The following is a 25,450-nucleotide window of genomic DNA, read 5'->3' on the forward strand; positions in this document are numbered from 1 at the left end:
TTATCTTTATGTAGAGGTATACGTACAGAGACACAGAGAAAAATTAAAAAGCAATAAATATCCCATTATCTCCAGCATAGTCTCAAATATGAAGGAATTCTTTCCATGTTTTTGTATGAATCACAGCATTTTACTGACATAAAATTTATTTATAGCTTTGAAAGTCCAGTTGAGTCCAGTATGGTGCCATACACCTGTTATCCCAGGAATTGGGTTGACTGAGAAAGGAGGAATCCAAGCTTAAGGCAAGCCTGAGCAAATTAGCAAAACCCTATCTCAAAATAGAAGTGTAAAATAGGGCTGGAGATGTAACTCAATGGTAGACCACTTGTATAGCATTTGAGTGGCTCCAGGTTCAATCCTCAGTACTGCACACACACACAAGTAACAAATAAAAATAAAAGAATTTGTGTAGAACAGTATTGACAACTGAACTACAATTTTAGAAAGTGAGGAATGAATACTTGCTCTCCTGGCTTATGACTTGATCTTTCGTTTTGGAAACCATAAATATGTTTACAAAGCAAAATTAGTTTCCTTTCATTTGTAAGACAACGGACACATCCTCTTTATCTTGTTACTTACCTAACATGAAGTATACTATACAAGTAAATAGAATAATTGTTAACAAACTCCTGGGTAGAAAATCAGATAACAGTTTTCCAAAGAAGTAAGAAGACACTCTGTAATATCCACTGATGTACTCTTGTCTGCAGAACAAAAACACATACCATACATCCCAGATTAGTCCAGGAAGGCACAGCCCAGAGGAGACTTTGCTGTGCAGACTCCTGCTTTCACCAGGTCTGACACTGCAGATGTCCAAGGTTTGTTGGCTGAACCCCACCTCCACGTTATTCTCCACTTCAGGTGCAGCCTCCCTGGAGCATCAGCCCACCAAGACTGTTGCTGGGATCCTCTAATGACAGCACTCCTCCTGTGCTGCCCACTCTGGCCCACATCACCCCTCCAGGGACAGAGTCTGCATCTCCTCACTTTCCTCAGAGGCTATATTTCTCCTCTGAGCTGCGCTCTGCTTGAAGAGCAAAATGTTGGGCTAATCTCAGTGATAACAGAGGCTTTTATTCTCCCCACTTATGATTGTGACAAAGGTGGCTTTATTATTCTTCAAGGCCCTATAAGCAGGTGCAGTTTCCTAAACTCCTTTTACTTTATTTATTTATTTATTTTATTTTTTTTTATTGTTGGTCATTCAAAACATTACACAGTTCTTAATACATCATCTTTCACAGTTTGATTCAAGTGGGTTATGAACTCCCAACTTTACCCCGTATACAAATTGCTGTATCACATCAGTTACCCTTCCATTGATTGACATATTGCTTTTCTAGTGTCTGATGTATTCTGCTGTCAGTCCTATTCTCTGCTATCCCCCCTCCCCTCCCCTCCCCTCCCCTTTTCTCTCTCTACCCCTTCTACCGTAAATCATTTCTTCCATTTGTATTATCTTGTCTTACCCCTCCTTTCCTCTTATATATCATTCTCACTCCCTTTCCCTCCCACCTCTCATCCCTGTTTAATGTAAATCTTCTTCTCAAGCTCTTCGTCCTTACCCTGTCCTTGTTTACTCCCCTTATATCAAAGGGGTCATTTGGTATTTGTTTTTTAACGATTGACTAGCTTCACTTAGCATAATCTGCTCTAATGCCATCCATTTCCCTCCAAATTCTATGATTTTGTCGTTCCTTAATGCAGAGTAATACTCCATTGTGTATAAATGCCACATTTTTTTTATCCATTCATCTATTGAAGGGCATCTAGGTTAGTTCCACAATCTTGCTATCGTGAATTGTGCTGCTATGAACATCGATGCAGCAGTGTCCCTGTAGCATGCTCTTTTTAAGTCTTTAGGGAATAGACCGAGAAGGGGAATAGCTGGGTCAAATGGTGGTTCCATTCCCAGCTTTCCAAGAAATCTCCATACTGCTTTCCAAATTGGCTGCACCAATTTGCATTCCCACCAGCAATGAACAAGAGTGCCCTTTTCTCCACATCCTCTCCAGCACTTATTGTTGTTTGACTTCCTAATGGCTGCCAATATTACTGGAGTGAGATGGTATCTTAGGGTAGTTTTGATTTGCATTTCTCTGACTGCTAGCGATGGTGAGCATTTCTTCACGTACTTATTGATTGATTGTATGTCCTCCTCTGAGAAGTGTCTATTCAGGTCCTTGGCCCATTTATTGATTGGGTTATTTGTTATCTTATTGTCTAATTTTTTGAGTTCTTTGTATATTCTGGTTATTAGGGCTCTATCTGAAGTGTGTGGATTAAAGATTTGTTCCCAGGATGTAGGCTCCCTATTTATCTCTCTTATTGTTTCTTTTGCTGAGAAAAAACTTTTTAGTTTGAGTAAGTCCCATTTGTTGATTCTAGTTGTTAACTCTTGCGCTATGGGTGTCCTATTGAGGAATTTGGGGCCCGATCCCACAGTATGTAGATCATAGCCAACTTTTTCTTCTATCAGATGCCGTGTCTCTGATTTAATATCAAGCTCCTTGATCCATTTTGAGTTAACTTTTGTGCATGGCGAGAGATGGGGATTCAGATTCATTTTGATGCAAATGGATTTCCAGTTTTCCCAGCACCATTTGTTGAAGATGCTATCCTTCCTCCATTGCATGCTTTTAGCCCCTTTATCAAATATAAGGTAGTTGTAGTTTTGTGGATTGGTTACTGTATCCTCTATTCTGTACCATTGGTCCACCCGCCTGTTTTGATACCAGTACCATGCTGTTTTTGTTACTATTGCTCTGTAGTATAGTTTGAAGTCTGGTATCGCTATACCACCTGATTCACACTTCCTGCTTAGCATTGTTTTTGCTATTCTGGGTCTTTTATTATTCCATATGAATTTCATGATTCTTTTATCTATTTCTACAAGAAATGCCATTGGGATTTTGATTGGTATTGCATTGAACTTATAGAGAACTTTTGGTAATATCGCCATTTTGATGATGTTAGTTCTGCCTATCCATGAGCAGGGTATATTTCTCCATCTTCTAAGGTCTTCTTCTATGTCTTTCTTTAGGGTTCTGTAATTTTCATTATATAAATCTTTCACCTCTCTTGTTAGGTTGATTCCCAAGTATTTTATTTTTTGGGGGGATATTGTGAATGGAGTAGTTGTCCTCATTTCCGTTTCAGAGGATTTGTCACTGATATACAGGAACGCCTTTGATTTATGCGTGTTGATCTTATATCCTGCCACTTTGCTGAATTCATTTATTAGTTCTAGTAGCTTCTTTGTAGACCCTTTTGGGTCTGCTAGGTATAGGATCATATCATCTGCAAATAGTGATAATTTAAGTTCTTCTTTTCCTATTTTTATGCCTTTAATTTCTTTCGTCTGTCTAATTGCTCTGGCCAGTGTTTCAAGGACTATGTTGAACAGAAGTGGTGAGAGAGGGCATCCCTGTCTTGTACCAGATCTTAGAGGGAATGCCTTCAATTTTTCTCCATTCAGAATGATGCTTGCCTGTGGCTTATCATAGATTGCTTTTACAATGTTGAGGTATGTTCCGGTTATCCCTAATTTTTCTAGAGTTTTGAACATAAAGGGATGCTGAACTTTGTCGAATGCTTTTTCTGCATCTATCGAGATGATCATATGGTTCTTATTTTTAAGTCTATTGATGTGGTGAATAACATTTATTGATTTCCGTATATTGAACCAGCCTTGCATCCCAGGGATGAATCCTACTTGATCATGGTGTATAATTTTTTTGATATGTATTTGAATCCGATTTGAACTCAATAACACAATTAACAACCTAGACTTAATTGACATATATAGACTTTACCACCCAACATCAAGTAGTTACACCTTTTTCTCAGCAGCACATGGAACCTTCTCAAAAATAGACCACATATTATGTCACAGGGCAACTCTTAGACAATATAAAGGGGTAGAGATAATACCATGCATCTTATCTGATCATAATGGAATAAAACTGAGAATCAATGATAAAAGAAGGAAGGAAACATCAAGCATCACTTGGAGAATGAACAATAGGATGCTGAATGATCAATGGGTTTTAGAAGACATCAAGGAGGAAATTAAAAACTTCCTAGAGTTAAATGAAAACACAGACACAACATATCGGAATCTATGGGACACAATGAAAGCAGTTCTAAAAGGAAAATTCATCGCTTGGAATTCATTCCTCAAAAAAAGAAAAAACCAACAAATAAATGATCTCTTACTTCATCTCAAAATCCTAGAAAAAGAAGAGCAAAACAACAGCAAAAGAAGTAGAAGGCAAGAAATAATTAAAATCAGAGCTGAAATTAATGAAATTGAAACAAAAGAAACAATTGAAAAAATTAACAAAACCAAAAGTTGGTTCTTTGAAAAAATAAATAAAATCGACAGGCTCTTAGCCATGCTAATGAAGAGAAGAAGAGAGAGAACTTAAATTACTAACATACGGGATGAAAAAGGCAATATCACAACAGACACTTCAGAAATACAGAAGATAATCAGAAATTATTTTGAATCCTTATACTCCAATAAAATAGAAGATAGTGAAGGCATAGATAAATTCCTTAAGTCTTATGATCTGCCCAGATTGAGTCAGGAGGATATAGACAACCTAAACAGACCAATAACAATAGAGGAAATAGAAGAAACCATCAAAAGATTACCAACTAAGAAAAGCCCAGGACCGGATGGGTATACAGCAGAGTTTTACAAAACCTTTAAAGAGGAACTAACACCAATACTTTTCAAGCTATTTAAGGAAATAGAAAAAGAGGGAGAACTTCCAAATTCATTCTACGAGGCCAACATCACCCTGATTCCGAAACCAGACAAAGACACTTCAAAGAAAGAAAACTACAGACCAATATCTCTAATGAACCTTGACGCAAAAATCCTCAATAAAATTCTGGCGAATCGGATACTTTATTTATTTTTAATTTTAATTTTTTTAGTTGTAGTTAGACACATTACCTTTATTTTATTTATTCATTTTTATGTGGTGCTGAGGATGGAACCCAGGGCCTCGCATGTGCTAGGAGAGTGCTCTAGTGCTGCTGAGCTACAATCCCAGCCCTCTCCTTTTACTTTTGCTACTCTCATAATAAAAAAAGAAGAAAAAATACTTTTTCTTTCAATGATCATGTCTTTCAACAATACATCCTTTTAGATACTAAATCCTCATCTTTTCTCTTCTTCACATGGATTTCCTGTATTTTCAAATTGTTCCACCAGTATCTTCATTCCTTCCTTCTCTGATGATTGCTATCCTTGGTGCATATGTAAGCACGGGCAAATCTCCTTTATATTTGAAAATCTCAAGAGAAAAACTGAACCTTTTCTTCTTTTCCTTTGATTTTTACATTCTTAAATCTACTGAAGGCTGCACACCTTCAATTCTTTGTCAGCTTTATCTACTACTGCTAATTTGCTGATTAACCCACCACTACAATTCTACCTAGCTCCTCAAAATGTTCTTGCTAGAGTCATCTTGATTTGTTTTTTTCTAGAAACAAAAAGATCATTTTAGCTCCTCTATTACTTTCTTTCTCTGCAGCACTGGAATTTGCTGACTACACCTCACCCCAAAACTCACTCTTCCTTTGGCAAGAGGCCCCATACACTTGACTTTCTACCCTGTTCATTTTTTTTAGTTAATACTGGTTATCTCTGCAGATACTTTGAAAGCTCATATTGTACATAATAGGTATATATGATTTGTATTCATCCTTTAAACACATCAACATATGAAAGAAAAAAAAATACTAATATTCTCCCAATCAGATCCTTGGTCCAATTATGGATATCACCAATTTAGTCATCAGACATCAAGCTCCTTTCTAAAATAGAGATCTACTCACATAAAGAGCTTCTTCTCAAGTGCAAAGGTCTCCTTTGCTGACAGGTTGGGTAAACACTGAAAGCCAATTAGCAGACAGAGTGTCCAGGTCCTGCCAGGACAGAACAGAAACAGAAGAACCATAGTTTTTTTTTTTTTTCATAAAAAAAGGAAGAAAGGAAGAAGAAAAAAATTACTATTCTGGTTAAAAGAGAGAGGAAGAATGACCCCATGAGGTCTCTCCCAGTTTAGGGTATAGAAATTCTGTGTGGGAAGACAAAAAAAAAAAAAAAACATTCTGGGGTTGGAAATTGGCTATAGTTGCACAATGAGCAGGTGCTTGATGCACTGAACAGTAACTGTACATTCAAAAAGGGTTAAAAGGGTAAAATTTATGATGTATACAGTTCAACAATAAATAGATACAAATATATATGAAAAATAAAATTAATTTTCCACTCATTTTTCAATGCATGAACACATCCTACCCACAATGAATATAATGTTTACTCAATACTTATACTCAAAAAATATGAAATGGATTTTTCCAAGCTTGAAAAAACTAACAGCATTGATTAAAATTTACTTACCTAATCTGGATTTCGGTGCAATCATTTTTTAGATGAAGGAGAATAGAACTTGTAACAAGTCCACCTATGATTGTGGTAATGATCTTTTTAAAAAAGGAAAATGAAAATGATAAAGGAAATAGTTTCAATTAGAAGTGAAAAACGTACACCATTTATGATAAAATATACAGCTTCATAATCAGATTTCACCACTGAGATAAACAATTTACATGGCTTGGCCAAAGTCTCAGAGAGAATCGGAATACAGTGCACACTATTACACTACTTTCTAAATTAAGTTGAACACTAACCTGTTTTTGTTGAATTGAGAGAATAACAGAGCAGATTATTGGAATTGCCAAGACTCCTCTGTCTACCAATTATTCCCAGTTCAGGGCCCAGTTCAGGAGCAGGACCTATGAATGTCCTACCACATAGTAGCAAATCTATGCAGGCACCTGGCAAAGTTGATCTGGGAACAAATTAAAGACCATGCAGCTAAGAGGGATGACTTCAACTGAGCTATCAACTCTTCTGCCAGGAAACATGCACATTTTCCACCTGCCCATTTCCCATAATCAGGATTACATCCAGAATCTCACATATGCAAGGCAAATATGCTCATACTGAGCCACATCCCCAGCACTTTTTGTTTTGCATAGGGTCTTGCTACATTCCCAGGTTTGTCTCTAACTTGTGATCCTCCTACCTCAGCCTCCTGAGTAGCTGGGAATACAGGCATGTACCAACATATTAGGCAACTATTTTATACTTTAAGAAGTTTCAAGTGAAAATTCTTACGTTAGAAATAAGAAAAAGAAAAAAATACTCATAATTCTTAAGTAGACTATATCAGAACCCAATTGCTCCCACATAAGAATCTCACAGCAAAATGAAAAGAATCTTTCAGATTACCCTCTCTATAGAGGTCCTGTAATTAGGCAGCAAGTTTTTGAATGAACGCCAGGAAATCCATCTGAGTTGGTGACAGAAGGAGGTGACATAGGTGGTTTCCATGAAGGCTGGTCTCCTCTTCTTAAGACCACCTGAGAGTTCTTCTAATTCAGATTTTGTGTCTTTGTACAGGGAGGAGATAGCATAAAACTCAGCTAATGTTTTTATAACTGTTTTTTCTCTCTTAGGAAGTTCTTCATTGTGGCTGACTAGAAGAAAAATAGATAAAGAAGGGAAATATTATTAGCAGACAAGAACTGACTTAACCCAATTTTCTGTGACTCATTTATGAGATAACAATTTTATTCTAAAGCTATCATGAGTGTTGTCATTGATGTAAACATTAGTAAACACAGCTAATTGGCCAGATTCTACCATAATCATATCGATAGAAAAAACTCACTCGACCTTTCCCTAACAATTTAGATCTAAGTTCTTGAAATAGACTTCTTACCACAAAGAGTTATATTTATTAGTATAAAACCTTGTCCTTATTTTCTACTAGGAGAAAATACATAAAGTACCAAATTTTTATTATAAAAGTACAATAAATAATAAGCAAATTTATTTTTAGTGAATTTTCCTCTTACAATAACAGCATCATATAATTGCTCATTCATAAATTGAATATAAAACACAGCACTCATTGACAGTAAAGTCTATCTATTGGCTGGCATCAGAACATGGCATAAACGTGAATTCACAAAGCTAAGTTTTAATGAGCCACCACATTACTAAGCTTTGGTCAAACCAATTAGGCAAATATCTGTGAATCTAAAAGATTCACATACCTTCATGGTCTTCTTCCTCTCTGTTTAATACCACAGCAGAGGAAATTCCATAAATGACATCCAGGAAAAAGTCAGCAGGGTCATTGTGGGGCTCACAGGAATAACCTGTAAAAGGAGACAACCCAAGAACTCAGCGTGATGGTCTTGGAATGTAAACAGGTCTCATTTCCAGATGGTGATGGAGGTGAGGCTAGGGAAGACAGAATCTTAAAATTTCTCCCTCCTCTTCTTGCTCTCTTCTCACCTCACAAATTTGTACTTTCTTTCATCCTATTCATTCATGCAGACTTTCAACAATATTCTATCTGCCAGCAATACATGTTGGGTATCATAAATCATGAAACTTGAACAGAACAGCTATCAATATGCTCTGGTGCTTCCCAGTACTAAGCTTAGTACTTCCCAGTGAACTTAGTACTTCCCAGTACTAAACTTTAGTACTTCCCAGTAGTAAAACTAGGTCCAGAAAAAAAGTATTAAAGGCCTGGGTATAGTATGTTTTTGAGTTCACGTAGGGACTGCTGAAACTTCCCCGTGCATGCAGCAATGACTGCTTCTCTGCCTACTGAATTTGGAGGTGCAAATGATCACCTCACATGCTGCCATATTCCAAATATGGAGCAGCATTCTTGAGAACATGACCAGCAGGTTATACCTGAACTACCACCTCAGCTTCCTTTGGCACAATCATCTGAAGAGAGCCTGAAGTCTGACTCTCAAATTCATCTCCACTGGACTCTCCAGACTCATACATGCTTGGTTAGATTTATTTTATTTTATTTTTTGAATAGTTTGTTAGTTGTTGATGGACTTTTATTTTATTTATTTATTTACTTACTTATGATGGTGAGAATTGAACTCCATGCCTACACACTCCACCACTGAGCCACAACCTAAGCCCAGGTTATATTTAAATGAAAGAGATTAAAATAAACAAATAAAAAAATTAGCTAGTGAGTATTCACTACTTCATTTGGAGTCATGGAGAAACACGTATGATCATCTCCACATGTCTTTAAGTAGATTTTCGGAGCCATTTTAAAAAAAACACATAATTCAATATGAAATAGAACCAGGAAGCTCAGAAACATTGGTTCATTAAAAATGAATTTAGAACCACACATTCTATTGACTATTATTCACACCCATTCGATTCATAAATCTTAAATATAATGTTCCTAGAAAGTGGTGTAGCATCTTCATGAGCCCTTATCAAGGGAGAGCAAGATCACTGCCAAGTCAAAATAGAAAAACCACAATTGATTCTATGATCAAGAAGAAAGTAATACTGGTACTTTCCAAATATATTGAAATGACAGAATAACTAGATGACAGTACAACCAGTTAAATAATGAACTTTCAGGAAAAGAGCACTGTAACGGTTTGGATTTGAAGTATCTCCTTCCCCAGATTCATATGTTTAGAACTTGGTCCCCAATGTAGCAATGTTGGAAGGTGGGACTTTTAGAAAATGATTGGCTCATGAGGACTATAATCTCCTTAGTGAATTAATACATGTGATTAATTAAAAATATGAATAAATTACTGGGAGATGGGACCTAGATGAAGTTGGTGAGGGGGGCATCTCCTTAAAGGTTTTATGTTTCCCTTGCCCCCCCCCCTCATTCTACTTCCTGGATGTCTTGAGCTAAGCAGCTTTCCTGTGCCATGTCCTTCTGCCATGAGGTTCTGCCTTATCACAGTCCCAAAGTAATGGAGCCAACTGAAGGTGAATTGAAACCTCTGGAATTATTAGTCAAAATAAATCTCTCTTCATCAAAGTTGATTTTCTCATGTATTTATCACAGTGATGAAAAGTAGACTATCAGAAAATATGTACCAAGAAGAGGAGTCATTGCTGTGACTGTGCCTACCCATGTGGTTAAGAAGCCTTTGGAAGTGATTTGCAGGAGATATCTGGAAAGGTTTGGTGATGACAGCTACAGAAGCCTTAGATATTTTAAACAGAGCTTATTGAACAATTCTGGTGGGAGGTCAGAAGACCAGAATGCCCATAGGAATGCATACAGTAAAGATTACATTCATGAGTTTCAGATGGAAGTGAGGACTCTTTGGGGAACCAGACTGGAGGCCATTAGTAATACATCCTGGAAAAGAACATATGTACACTTTTCCATGTCCTTAGGCTTTGTATGAAGTTGAATTTAAATGTGATGGACTAATTAATCTGGTGGAGAAAATTTCAGTGCAGCACAGCATTTTGATCTGTTTGACCATCTTTATAATAAAAAATCAGGACTCAATATCAGAGCAGAAAGATTATGAAAATTTTGTAGTTTGGCCAGAATTTAGCATGACTAAAAGCAAAACAAGTATTTCTCATAGAGACAATAGGAGAGACGCCTTGAGGGCATTCAGGAATTGACCAACCTGCATAACAGGCTCAAGTGTGTAAAAATGAAAACATGTTGACAGACTTTAAGAATAGTCCTTAGCACAGGGGTGCCTAAGAAGTTCTTTCCCTAGGATTCCTTTCACCTTGTGTTATGGTTTGGATGTGAGGTGTCCCCCAAAGGCTCACATGTGAGATAATGCAACAAGATTCAGAGGAGAAATGTTGGGTTGTAAGAGTGTTAACTCAATCAGTGATTAATCCCCTGATAGGGATTAACTGAGAGTAAGTGAAGTGGTAGGGAGTTGCTGGAAGAGGTGGGAATTGGAGGCGTGGCTTTTCTATCTGGCACGTGAAGACCTCTATCTGCTTACTGATCATCATGTGAACTGGTTCCCTCTGCCACACTCTTCTGATGTTCTGCCTCATCTTGAGCCCGGAGGAAAGGAGCCTTCTGTCTATCCATTGAGACCTCTGAAATTGTGAGTCCAAAATAATCTTTTCCTCCTCTACAATTGTGCTGATTATGTCTTTTAGTTGCAGTGGTGAAAAAGCTAACTAAAACACCCTGCTTAGCTGCGCATGCATTCAGAACTGCTGCTACCATGGTTCAAGAGGTCCAGAAGAGAGCTGTGGCTAGCTGTACAGTTTGCTATCATCCACATGATGCTGATTTTGCAGAAATGCAGGATGCTAGAGTTAGAGGAGTCTCTCAGACTTCAACAGAGAGTTCAAATGAAGGCCTGAGAGCCAGATAGTGTGTTTTAGAGTTGGAATCCCTGAAGGTGAACCCTGAGAAGACAAAGTGTGAAACTTTGAGAGTGAAGCAAATGATGCAGTGGAATTCCAGCAATTAAGAGATCCCTAGAATGTAGAATGTCTCCCAAGGAAAGCTGCAGACTAGGAGCAGAACCAGAAGAAGGAGCCATAGTGGTTACAACCAGTAAGGACAGAGGTGGAGGGGCTCCCCCAGCCCTAAGAGCCCAGGTCTTGCTACCATTGTCTCAGAAGCTAAACGTGGACCTACAGAATTTAATGTTTTCACTGCTTTGGTCCAATCCCTTCATTCTATGTGCCTATTTCTCCCTTTTAGAATGGGAAGGTTTACTCTGTCATTATATGTTGGAAGCATAGAACTTTTTTTTTTTATATAAGAGTGTACAGCTAAGGTTTTGTCTTGAATCTTAGAGGAGATATTAAAATTAGACTTTTGAGACCTGGTAGAACTGTTAAGGCTATGGGGATTCTTGGGACTGAATGCATTTTGCATTATGAGATAGGCATGAGTTTCTTGGGACCAAGGTAGAAATTTATGGTTTGCATATTAAGTGTCCCACAAAGATTCCTGTGTACAAGGCTTGGTTCTCAGTGGAAAAATATCCAGAGGCGGGGCTTTTAAGAAACAATTGGATATAAAAGTTCTAACTTCATGTGGATTAATCCATTTGATGTATTAATAATTCCAATTATTCCTACTGGGAGGTGGGACCTAGTTGGAGGAAATAGGTCACTGGGAGCATGCCATGGAACGATCTGAAATTCCATTCCCTTCCCCTCCCCTCCCCACCTCTCCCCTCCTCTCTGGTCATCATTATCCCCCCCCTCCTCCTCCTCCTCCTCTTCCCTCTCCCTCTCCTTCTCCTTCTCCCTCTCCCTTTCTCTCTCCCTCTTCCTCTCCCTCTCCCTCACCCTTTCTCTCTCTCCCTCTTTCTCTCTCCCTTTCTGCTTCCTAGTAGCCATGAACTGAGCAACTTTCCTCTATCATATTCTTCCTCATTGGACCTGAGCTGAGATTCTTCCTTGTCTCAGCTCAGGTCCAAAGCAATGGAGCCAGCTGACCATAGACAGAAGTCTCTGAAACTGTGAGCCAAAATAAATTATCTTTTTATAAGTTGTTTTTCTCAGGTGTTTTGTCACAACAATAGAAATCTGACTACCAATCAATGATAACTGAGAATCATATCAGACAGGTCCAGTAAAAATACTCAGATGCACACACACATGCATACTCAGATAGGAGAGGAAAAAGAAAGAGACCTAAAAAACAAACAAGCACTGCCAAAATGAAGAAAAATTCTGGCACCAAAGTAACCAAAGATGTTTTAGGGAGGTGGAATCCCAGGTACCTCTATATTATCAAACAGCACTCCTGTGGACTTCTCTGCTCTCTCCCAACATAGGATGAATGAAGGATCAAGTACATGCAAAAAAGTCTACTACACCTGCTGATAAGAAGTATTCCAAAGCCTTCTGTGCAGGACCATGGTACATTAATTTTCCTGAAGCCAAGATGGTGAGGCTGTCAAACAGCTTGAAGATGAAATAGTGAGGTCTATGAATAGAGAAGATAACTGTTCGTCCCTGCTGAGAAATCCTAAGTTAAAAGGGAAAACAATATGAATCCTGAACTTCTTGGTAAAATATTTTATTCTTGCTATTAGACCATTTGTTCCCAGTTCCACTTGATTTTCTCTTATGGAGTTCTCATCTCATTTTATATTATCTACATGATTACTGGGGAAATGAAATTCAATCTTTTTGTTAAAAACACTAGGACATGGGCTGGGGATGAGGCTCAAGCAGTAGCTCACCTGGCATGTGCAGGGTGCTGGGTTCGAATCTCAGCACCACATAAAAATAAAGATGTTCTGTCCACCGAAAACTAAAAAATAAATATTACAAATTCTCTCTCCTTCTCTCTCTCTCTCTCTCTCTCTCTCTCTCTCTCTCTCTCTCTCTCTCTCAAAAAAAAAAAAAAAAAAACTGGACTTCTTAAAGGATTGTGAATCAACAGTCTGGAATCTACTATAAAGATTCCTGGATAGTCTTCCCAGATTTTGAATTAAGATCTAGGGGTGGGTACAGGGATTAATTTTTATTTTTTATTTTTTTGTACCTGGGATTGAATCCAGGGGTGCTTAACCAGTTAGCCCTCTTTTATTTTGTATTTAGAGACAGGGTCTTATTAAGTTGTTTTGGGCCTTGCTAAGTTGCTGAGGCTGGTTTTGAATTGTTATCCTCCTACTTCAGCCACCTGAGCTGCTGAGATTACAGGCATGGGCCACTGCACATGGCAGGAGTCCATATTTTTAAGAAGCATCCCAGTTAATCTGTAAGTACACTTGAGTTTGAAAATGAGTTATAGAGTAAATATTATTAAAGGTGTCAAATGGTAAATTCTCCTTGATCATTTGTATCTTTTAGGTTTAATTTTCATTCTTCTCACCCGATAAAACAATTAACATTACTATGTGTTTGCTAAATGCTTTAGAAACAGCCATGTTTTCATGTTCACAATATTGTTATAAGGCAGTTCCGATATACTTATTTTCTTCTTTTTACATTTCAGGCTTAACGTTCAAGCAAATGATCAAAGGGTTTTCGAATACTAGGGAAAAAACTTTGAATTTGATTTCTGGTTTAATTCTACAGTATAAGCAGTGCTAAACTTCCTTTACAAAGGAGTTATAGCTTATGAGTAGAAGACACAATGACAGAATCACTGTTGAAAAACTATATTTGAAATACTTTAGGAACCAGGCATAAAGCTACATGCTTTTAAACCTAGGTATTCAGGAGGGTAAGGAAGGAGGATTGCGAATTTGAGGCAAACCTGGGAAATTGAGTGAGATCCTGTCTTTTTTTAAAGACAACAAAAGACAACAAAAATTAAACGAACTGAAGATATAGTTCAGTGGTAGAGCACCCCAAGGTTCAAACTTTAGTACTAAAAAAAAATATGAGAAGACAGCTTGAATATGCATACTTGAGAAGCACCTAGTATATGCTAACTGTGTGTGGAAAGATGCTTTACCTCAAAGATAATCAGGCCAGTAGGCCAATAATTTCAGTACAATGGGAATTAGAATTAGATGAGGGTTCCATTTAAGCAAAATAGGAGACTTACATCCCATTATGAAGATAATACTAGTAGACCATCAAAAGTCTCAACAGGAGTTATCTAAGAATAGAAGACAGCTCATTCTTGGAGAAAAAAATAAACAAAGCATGAAATTTTAAAAAATGCTTATTTTGGAAACTAAAAGAAGCTCTTTTTTTACAAAGCAGGACTTATGTGTGTGTATGTGTTTGATAGTGAGATATTAGATGTTGGATGAAGAAAATAACTAAAGAGATCCCCCAAAAAAGGGACGATTAAGTCTTCATTCAAAAAACACAATTGCAGCCAGCAGGTAATAGGGAGCTGGACTGGAAGCAGGAAGCATAATTGCATGACAGCCCTGCTTCCCAAAATGTTGTCTGAAGACCAGTGGCAATGTTATCAGAATCCCCTGTTTGATTCTCCTGTGGAGAATCTTAGGCTCTATCTCAGACTAAAGAAATAGAATATGCATTATAACTAGACCATTGATGATAAGAATACACATAAGTCATTTAGAATGACCAATAAGAGCTCACTGAAGTAGGCAGCATGCTTGTGTGCTACGTAGTACAAAGCATAAAAAAAGCAGTTATATATTTTGTATCAATCCATCATTTGCTAATAAACATCATTAACATATTTCTAAATAATAAAAATATCTTGGGTATATTCTGAAATGGTACCAGAAGGCTAGACCCATAACTTGGCATCTACACTTGTATGTGCACTTTACATTTCAAAATGAAGATGTTTAATTATCCATCTTTGCATCTTTCTGTTTCTTCTCTGCTAGCACAAAACCTTGCTTATGGGGGCATGGGCACCAGAGGAAGTGACATACTGATAGAGAGGGTGAGCCATGAAGGTGGTGTGTCTGGCAGCTTAATATATGAGGCAGAGGGGTTCCAGAGGTGGTAGACCAAAGCAACTGGGAGACTGATTGCATTAAACAATTAAATTACTTAACTGAGAAAATAAGCAAATATATTGAGATAATGGGCCATATCTCTGACTGTCTAAAGTGACTTGCAAAGATTGAAAGGACAAAATTTAAAATAACACTGAAGGGGGCTAGGGCAGTAGCTCTGTGGCAGAGCACTTGCCCAGCATGAGTGAGGCACTGGTTTGATCCTTAGCACCACATAAAAATAAACAAATAAAATAAAGTATAGCTGTCCATCTACAACTAAAAAAATATTTTTAAAATACACTGAATTGTTAGATTGGAATTAGGAATATTATTATGAATTCATGGGATTTTAATGATAACATTAAATGCTAAAAGAAATATCAACATTTGCAGATGTATGTTTATTTGTGACTATCAGAAATTCACATGTAGGTGTTGGTAATGTTGCTCAGTGGCATATTGGGTACGTACAATGTGGAAATCACACAGAGACTCATAAATGCACATGTAAGTATATTTATAATTATTATCTGAACAAATAAAATATAGAATCAGATTTCTACTTTATATGTGTGTACACACACACACTTACACATGTATATTTCCTATATTTGTCTACTAAAGGCAATGCCACTAGAAGCTAAGCCACTCCAATAGTAGTAAGTGCACTAAACAACCAGATCTTGGTTTCTAACCAAGGGCACCTTCTACAAATGGCTGATATAGTACAACATGAGCATGGAACATCATAATGACCACAAAGGAAAGAAATGCTGGACAAATGATTAGGGAGAAGTCAAAGGAACACAAAAGCCACATTGAATGAACTCTAATAGGCCCAATCAGAATCAACTTGATCACTAAAACAGGGAGTAATAGAGATTCTGACTCACTGAATCATATGAGAAATGAATAGGGAAGATGAAACACCTCTTTTTTAGATATGCTGTCAACAATTACATGTTGGGCAGCTACCACAAGAGCAGGAGATTTGGGTGCATCTAAAATTGGTGGGGGACATTTGATGAGGAATAGAATTTGGCATTAAATAGTCTATTTTATTTCCCAATAATATACTAATCTATTTCAGTGTGGGGAAAACAGTAATTTATCAGAAGAGAACTCTAGCAGACACCAATGTGATCAGATGATGGAGGTGTACACCAGCTGTGGTGGGTGAAGCTCAGGTGTGTTATCCTGAGAACTCAGCATGGTTTCATGCCTGAGTCAGCCTAAACAACTGTAATAGACCATCTGAAGGTCACTCATGAAATTTCCTAACTCAACCACATGAGAGCCAGAGAAAGACTGAGAATCTTTTCCAGATTAGAGGATAAAAAAATGAAACATTCAGGAAATACGTGTTTCTTCAGAATCCTGAGAGAGAAAGAAAGCAGGGTGAGCTTGTGACATCTGACTGGAGTTTAAAGACTCAATAATTGTGAAGCTGTCGTTGTTAAGTTCCTCACTGGGAGGTTGATATTGTATAGTGTCTTTATATCTTGGAGTTTAAACTAAGGAGTATTCAGTAGTGAGAGAGGATGATGTAAAATAAAAAAAAATCTATGTAATGGTGAGCAGAGACATGGAGAGCGAGAAAATGCAGTAAAATGTAACAATTGGAGAGTCTAGGAGAGAAGAGTGGATTTTATTTGTAATATTCTTGGAGCCATCTTATAATTTTGAAATTATTTTTTATACTTTCAAATGAATTTAAAAGTTAACTTTTGAAATGTTGTTTCCTATAAACTTTCCTTTCACAGTCTTTCATTTTCTTCTTTTTGTTATTGGGAATTGAACTCAAGGGCACTTAACCACTGAGCCACATCCCTAGTCCTTTTTTGTATTATATTTAGAGACAGGTCTCACTGAGTTGCTTAGAGCCTCACTAAATTGCTGAGGTTGGCTTTGAACTCATTACCCTCCTGCCTCAGCATCCAAGCTGCTGGGATTACAGACATATGCCACCATGCCCAGCTCCACAGTTCTCTCTTCTTTTTTTTTAAGAGAGAGAGAGAGAGAGAGAGAGAGAGAGAGAGAGAGAGAGAGAGAGAGAGAGGAAATTTTAATATTTATTTTTTAGTTTTTGGCGGACACAACATCCTTGTTTGTATGTGGTGCTGAGGATGGAACCCAGGCCACACGCATGCCAGGTGAGCACGCTACCACTTGAGCCACATCCCCAGCCCCAGTTCTCACTTCTTAATAAAAGCTATTGTCATTTCTTTTGCTTCATTCTTCCTCTTAATAGGCCTCAAATCTCAGGCATCATTCTCTCAATTCTCAAAGCCCAGGTCCACTTCCCAAACTGATTGTTCTTTCCAGCCTCAAACAGATTCAGAACCTGTGCTCCTCACCACTGCAGCATGAGCACCTTAGTCCAGACCCCATCTGCCTCAACAGTTATTTCTTAGAGTCCTTCATTCATCCTACCTGAACTTCACAGCCTTCCCTATAGCCAGTGCCCTGCTCTAATATGCTCAAAATGCTTCCATGAGTCTTTTGTGTTAAGTGCAAGGTAATCAAACTAGATTTAAATGGGTCTGTTTTCCAAAATCAGATTCTCAGTAACCAATCATAAGAGCTCTATATTACCTGAGTTGCATTACAAGAAAGGCCCCTCTGTTTAACCCCTTAAGGAAAGTAACTTTCTAATAACCTCTCTGCTATATGTTCTCTTCTTTCCTCTGCCTTTTTCTTCCTATAAAGCCAACACCCTTTGCTCAGTTCATTGAACATTCATTGTTCCCAATTCTAGAATGGCAAATGAAAGCTTATTGTATCTTTAATAAGACAAAAAATGACCCAATGTCCCTAGCAAAAAGAATAGAGAGCCATATATTTAACACTGGCCTAGGAGAGCTAGGCCAGCCCAACTTCATCTCACATCATTTCTAACTGTGAATGGTGGAATTCTGGCTTCCCCAAAACTCACATGTTAAAGTCCTAACCCCCAGTATCTCAGAATGTGGCTAGTTTTGGAGATAAGTATCTTGAAATTGGTCATTATGATTGCATGAGAACCTTGAATGTCCTCACTCACTGGTGTCCAGTTAAGAGGAGATTAGAAACTGGCATAGAGGGAGAAGATGGTCATCTACAAGCCAATAAGGAGGCCTTGGAAAAACAACCTTGTGGAAGATCTTAATATCAACTTTCAGCCTCCAGAACTAGAAGGAAATTAATTTCTGTTGTTTGCCTCCAGTCTGTGGTATTTTGTTTTTACATCAAAATCACCCAGTTTCCTTTCCCCTTATCTACTAGGTTCTGTCTCTGTGGTCTCTCTGATGTTCCACACACACCAGGAATTCTCTTTCTCAGGGCCACTGGCTGCTCCTTCCACCCAGAACTCTTTTCTGCAGATACATCAGGTCTCACTCCAGCTCACCTATCACATGCTTGTGGTCTTCCCTGACCCTCCTACTATTTAAAACAGCTTCCCAACCCCATTACCACTTTCCTTCCCTACATTCTTATTTCATCAATCTCGATAACATTTCTTTGTTTGTTTATAATTTCCCTCTAACAAAGAAGTAAGAAAGCCTGCGATGTATTCTGATTTCCCTGAACCAAGAATATATGGTAAACAGAAGTAATCATATATTGAATAAATGAAAGAACTTTACCTTTTCAGGAGCAAAAGAACAGCATTTGTAGTGCTCAAATCTAAACCAGTTGTTGGTTTATCCAAAAACAAGATGGGAGGATCTGTGATCAGCTCCATTGCTATCCTGGTCCTTTTTCTTTCTCCCCTAGATAAAACCTAAAGCACAGATTATTACGTTGTCAGCAAGAATGGCACAGTCAGTATGATTGTTGAACAGTCCTGACAGAAATACTTTATCTCATTATCCTAATTATTGTGAGCAACAAATAAATGAACATGGGGGAGAAGAAAGAAGTTTCTCTTAAAAGTGAATAAACTGAGGGTCAGAGCAGAGCTGCTAAGTAAGTGCCGAGACTGGCTGTGAAGCCCATGCTTTGAACAGTCCTACATGTTTTTAAGTATATTTAGGTTTAAGATAGTCTATTAGAACATGAAGAGTCATTGCCCTGACATAGTGAAATTATAGCCTAAAATGGGAGAGAAAAATAGGAGAGGAAAAGGGGAAAACTTTATGGTGATTTATTAGACTTCTAATAACTTCCCACACTGTTTTCACCAAAAGTCCCCAAGTGGACTTACCAAAAATAAGAACATTTAGAGCCAGGAAATGTTCACTATCTACCATACCACACTGGCACCTTTTCAGTTTCTACAAGGTTTTCCATACTGACATTGTCCATGCCCTAACTGAATGCAGAATTTCTACTTTACCTTTTCAGACTTAAAAAAAGACAGGTTATTCAACAGGGCAATTGGCTCACTCATTTGAATCAGTCAAAGTCATTCTGTGTGTGAGTAGAGAAGAAAGGTTTTAGGTAGGCAGAAAGTTAGAAGCAATTATGAAATTCAGAGTTCCCAAAGAGTCTCTTAACAGGATTCAAACAAGGGTGCTATTGACAATTGAACTATAAAAGACATTTGGACACAATTTGGAAAATGTGTCCGAATTAATATGAACTCCATAGAGATGATGATGTAAATACATTACTCATTGTGTTAGTTGATAATGGTATTAAAACAAGGAAGGCAATGTTCTGGTTTGTTGGAGATGCATAACAAGAGGTAATATATATATACATATATATATATAATTTCTATAAAATACTTCAGTAAGAAATAGCTACAGTAACTAAGGAAGAAGATATTAACAACTGAGAAATCTAAGGGAATAGAATTAGGAATTTACTCTTCTATTAAATGATTCAATGATCACATTATAGTAAGGAGACTATCTTTTCTGTTTTTAATTAACTTTTTAAAATTTATATATACAGCAGAATGCATTACAATTCTTAATCATATAGAGCACAATTTTTCATATCTCTGGTTGTATACAAAGTATATTCACACCAATTTGTGTCTTTATACATGTACTTTGGATAATAATGTCTATCACATTTCACCATCATTTATAACCCTATTCCCCCTTCTTTCCCCTTCCACCCCTCTGCCCTATCTGGAGTTTGTCTATTCCTCCCATGCTTCCCCTCCCTACCCCATTATGAATCAGCCTCCTTATATCAGATAAAACATTTGGCTTTTGTTTGAGGGGATTGGATAACTTCACTTAGCATTATCTTCTCTAACTCTATCCATTTATATGCAAATGCAAAAAGTAAAAAAAAGAAAAATTGAACTATGGAATTCAATTAGATTATTTGAATATAGGCAGTCAGTGACTACCTCTGCATATTTTCCAGCAAACTTAAGCAAGAAATTTAAGGCTGTGGGTGCTTAATGTTAAAGAATAGAGTAGAATCCCACAGAAGAAACTCAAAAGTCAAGTCAATAAACAGATGAAAAGCAAAGACAGGTCAATCACTAAGTACACAAAAAATAAATGGTAAATAATGTCATCCTAGGGTTATTCTTCCATAACAAATATATTTCACATGCAAGAATATCCACAATAATACAGGAAGCATCAGCCAGTAGAACCCCAACTTTCACTGCTTCTAAGTCAAGGAGTTCTTAAGGAGATGAACCATTTACAGTCTAAGTAGCTCATTATCACACACAGCTTCAAATGTCTGCTCAGCAATCCCTGCCTATAGACTGTTCAACTGTTCAATAGTGTTAAGTTGATGCATTCCACTCAATTTTTCTCTCTGATGCCTAAGTAGGCATTAACTGTTTGTCACACTTCACTCTTTGTCACACTTTCACAACTGTACCTCTCAAACCTAAAGAAGCCTGGAATATAGATCTGAAAATAGGACTGGCAAAGGAAAGGAAAGAAAGGAAAGAGTGAGGTGGGGATAAGAAAACTGACAAAGAAAGGATCCAAAAATTCTTGGTGACGATATGAATTAAAAGTAAATTATAATTTGACAAAATATAATTTTGAAAGAAAAATTAAACATACAAAGCAATAATCTTTGGATTCTTGTCATTTATCAATTCCAGAAATTCACCTCAAAAAAATCATGGAACAAAGGTCCCAGAAGGAAGAGAAAGAAAACAGCAGTTAATAGCAGGAAGAGAAACAGGAAGAAGAAGGGTTAGTTCAAACACATCAAATGAGCCATGACTTAACAATGAGGGTGGAAAGGGTTCTGTGAAAAACACTCCCCACACAAGACCACAATACATTCCTAGGATACAACCATTATTAATTTCCACTTAATTCCCACCTTCATAGTATGTAAGTAGTCATTGTTCTCATCATTACAGAAAGCAGCTACTTTTGACCCCACACATTTTGGGGAAAACACAATTAGGTCATAGCATCTACAAGGAGGTCATCTTTCATGGTTATGATACTATCAGGTTTTTTCACACTACCTTGGAATTTGCTACTTTATCCAGGTCTAAATCTTCAATGACTTTATTGATCCTTTTATTTTTTTCATGATTTGTCATAGCCGTTGGAAGCCGAAGAGCCGCTGAGAACAGTAAGTTTTCTCTCACTGTCAGGGTGCCCATCACAATATCATCCTAAATGCAATTTTTTTTTATTTTTGAAATCAGGAATCAACATTTTCCCTTTACCAAAAAATGTTTTATTTTTACTTTCGATTAGGAAATTGCCAAACATATTCAAAAATAGACAGAATAATATAATAAACTCCACATCTTCAAAATTCAATTTCAGTAATTATAAACTCATGATCAGTGTTGTCTCATCTATAATTTGAAGAAAATTCCAGACATCATAGTACATAGTTCTATGTGTATATAAAACGTAACCACAATATGATTATCATATCTAAAATTTGTTAGTGATAATATTTAATATCATTAGATTTCCATTCAGTTTTCCCTATTTCATACTTGTTTCTTTACTCTGTAATGATTTTAGATGCTTAATCATAAATCTGCTCCAGACTGGACTGACTTCTCTCTGGGACTTTTTTTCACTAATTTTCTAAGTTGAGTGTACTTTTCCCTGTACATGTGTCTTCTTCTGTCTCATTTTAATCTCCTCAGTCATATTTCAGTATATGTAACTTAATCCATGATCTATAAAAATAATATAACCAAGGTAAAGTTCAAGCTAATAGTAAACTTTCAACTATACCAATTGCAGTGACCCACATAAAGATAGCTGCAGAGTCCAAGGAAGTCATTTTCATTCTCAATCCGCATGCCAGGTTTGAGCCCAGGTAATCATGCCCACTAGAACCAGATACAGCCAGGTTGCTTTGTACAAGGATTTGCAAACACATCTTCTAGGGAAAGGAAAAAATGCTAGAAGGGTAAAAAGGACAACTGTGGACACTTGTAAATTATACACAAGCCAGAATTGATAACATTGTCCAACAGGGTCATTTTCCAAGTCTTCCTTGCTTTTCCATTTAACTGTTTAGATGGAAGATTATGAAAGCTGGTGGAATGAATATTGGTTATGTGAGCATGTCACATATACAACTAGAAGCATAATAAGCTGTAAGTAAAGAGTATGCTCATACAGATAAAACAAAAAAGGCAAATTTACAAATTCTTACCTGAACCACATAACCCAAATTACATTTGAAATTATCAGATTGAGGTGCTCCATTGATCAAAACATCTCCAGATAATCCAGATGCATCTCTCCTTGCAGCTAAGATATTTAGCAACCTATAAAAGGACATGTATGTTACATATTTCTCTCCTCCATTATAGGCCATATCTCTCATATTCTGCTAAACTTAGAAAATTTACTACTCCAGAAATCTGAGGTTTAACTAAAATAATTTATATGTTCAAATTATCATCATCTTTTTGCTGTTGTTGTTGTTGTTGTTACAAGAAAACCCAAAGGTATATAAGAAAAGCCATGTTGGCTGATCCAGCACAGTCTTCCCAAATGAGTTTCTAGCTGTCTGAATTTGGTGGATCCAGCTCAGGCAATGTGCTTCTTTACCAAAAAAAAAAGAATTCTTGTCTTCAATTATTATTTCAGCTCCATCCTCCCACTTTTATCATTATTCCCTTTCTCCCCTCTCCAATCACTTCTAATATGGACAACATCACCATATCAATTGTTTAGTTGTGCTCTAGTAAACTTTAAAAAGTCATCTTTAAAAATCACACAACAACTACACAGAAGTGGTTGAGAAATATTTTCTGTTATACTCACAAAGATTTTCCTCTACTTTGGTGTGCCAGAATAGCATTGAGACCAGGTTTCATGATTCCACTGTAAACACAAAAGCATGATGATTTATCGTTCTACTTTAGATGCAGTACTATTTATTTAGACTCTGCAATGATACACTCAAGGAAGACTGAAGAAATTGCAGACAGAAAACAAGCACCAAATCAAAAGAAAAAAGACTTATTGGTTAACAGAAGTCTAGTCTATGAAGGATGTCATTATTAGTCAATATTTATAAGAAAGATGGATCAGGTCCCTCTAAATTCCTTTCAATTATTCTTTAAACCATGATCCTTTTTGGACAACTATTCCATTTACAATAACCTCAAAAATAAAATAAAGTACTGGGAATTAAATTAACCAAGAAGGGGAGAGACCTCTACAATGATAACTACACAATGTTGAATAAAGAAAATGAAGAACTTAGAAAATAGAAAGACATCCCATATTCTTGGATAGGCAGAATTAATATTGTCCAAATGGCTATACTACCAAATGCAATAGACATATTCAATGTGTGTAGGTAGCTGCATACATACACTCCCTAGGTCTGTCCATTTAGAAGGCACAGGAACAATGACACCCGAATAGCAATGAGTGTTCAAATCACCCAGATCATGTTTTCTCAATACCATTCTCCAAAAATAAACACTGGAGGATTCCAGGACTGGGAAGGCAAGTATACAATAAATTTGGAACTTCTTGCTATGCCAAAGAATTGAGATTGGTGGGATGAGTTAAAAAATAAAAAAAATTAACCTGTTTTCAAAAATTTCCTACTGACTAAATCAGCATCAATAGGAGTATGAAGATAAATAATACTAATGAAGCATTACAATTGAGTGTTATTGTATAGAATACAAATCTATACTAGACACTGTGGTGCACTATTGTAATCCAGAGACTCCTTATGCAGATGCAGGAGGATTGCAAGTTAGAAGCCAGCCTGAAAAATTTAGCAAGATACTGTCTCAAATCAAACTATAAAAGGACTGGGGAAGTAGCTTAGTGGTATAGTAACTCTTAGTTCAGTCCCCAGTAAAGGAAATTTAAAAAAAAATACAATCCATGAGTCTATACAGTAACCAAAAGGAGAAATGATGAATGAAGATTTTTCCTATAATTGGAATGCAAATTATGAGACAATGAAAATAGGAACTCACCCTTTATCAATGATCATAGTGGTTGCTGATCCACACAGGAGTCACCACAGTGGAATGAAACTCAAGTTTAATAAACAACAAGATTCTGGAGTAATATCAGAGTATCACCATTCATATTAATCAAATACAAAGAGGAAAATGGTGATCTGATAGTGAAGTTTGACAGACAACAACATAACTAGGTGATCAGTTTTAACATCACCTGGAGTGGGATGGGACTAGAAAGCACCAGGATGGACAAGACTGCAGAGACACGATGTGGTGGTTAGTCAGTTATGTGAGGAACACAGTGAAGAGTAATCCTCAGGACCTCTCCTGCCTTCACTCTGAGGATACATCATTTCTTGGTTGCTACCAGAAAACAATTGAGTGATTATACAGGGCAGGAATCATCTTTCTAGAAAGTAGTACTAAAAGAACTAGGGATAAAGGTGTATCCTGTGGATAGTGTGCTCTCAAGTGACTCACAAAAATCAGTAGTAACAATGGACACAAATGAGACACAGTGATGGGAGCAAACAGTGCAGTGTGGACAGTTAAGAAACCTGGTGAAAGGGTTATGAACATGCAGCTTTACATCTCAAATTATTTCAAATAGATAACCAGACCAATCTCTCAAACAGGGTGAAGAATTTTCCTCACAATTATAGGATATCCACACATCTGCTGGAATGGAGAATTTTTTTTCATAATATTTTTTTAGTGGCTAATGGACCTTTATTTTATTTTTTTTTTATTTTTTTTTAAAGAGAGAGTGAGAGAGGGGAGAGAGAGAGAGAGAGAGAGAGAGAGAGAGAG

General features: G+C 37.0%; 1 protein-coding gene across 1 annotated transcript; it reads right to left on the reverse strand.

The window, feature by feature from the left end:
* Window positions 1-577: 577 nt before the first annotated feature.
* Window positions 578-23,019, reverse strand: LOC144366458 (broad substrate specificity ATP-binding cassette transporter ABCG2-like). Its single transcript, XM_078020737.1, has 8 exons — window positions 22,855-23,019; window positions 18,927-19,063; window positions 12,730-12,881; window positions 8,155-8,259; window positions 7,325-7,572; window positions 6,431-6,513; window positions 5,863-5,952; window positions 578-710 (listed from the first exon to the last, which is right to left on the reverse strand). The coding sequence occupies exons 1-8, from the start codon at window positions 23,017-23,019 to the stop codon at window positions 578-580; spliced, it is 1,113 nt and encodes a 370-aa protein (XP_077876863.1).
* Between the last annotated feature and the right edge of the window lie 2,431 nt (window positions 23,020-25,450).

This window comes from Ictidomys tridecemlineatus, chromosome 9 (genome assembly GCF_052094955.1).
Source record: "Ictidomys tridecemlineatus isolate mIctTri1 chromosome 9, mIctTri1.hap1, whole genome shotgun sequence".
Taxonomy (NCBI): domain Eukaryota; kingdom Metazoa; phylum Chordata; class Mammalia; order Rodentia; family Sciuridae; genus Ictidomys; species Ictidomys tridecemlineatus.

What these genes read in the sequence shown, in the direction of transcription:
- LOC144366458 (XM_078020737.1), bottom strand. Translation starts at nt 23,019, where the DNA reads ATGGCCTATAATGGAGGAGAGAAATATGTAACATACATGTCCTTTTAT. An exon ending in ATTTGGGTTATGTGGTTCAG is followed by an intron (nt 19,064 to 22,854) that starts GTAAGAATTTGT and finishes TCTGTGCTTTAG; the next exon opens with GTTTTATCTAGGGGAGAAAG. An exon ending in GGAATACTTCTTATCAGCAG is followed by an intron (nt 8,260 to 12,729) that starts GTGTAGTAGACT and finishes CTCCTTTTACAG; the next exon opens with GTTATTCCTGTGAGCCCCAC.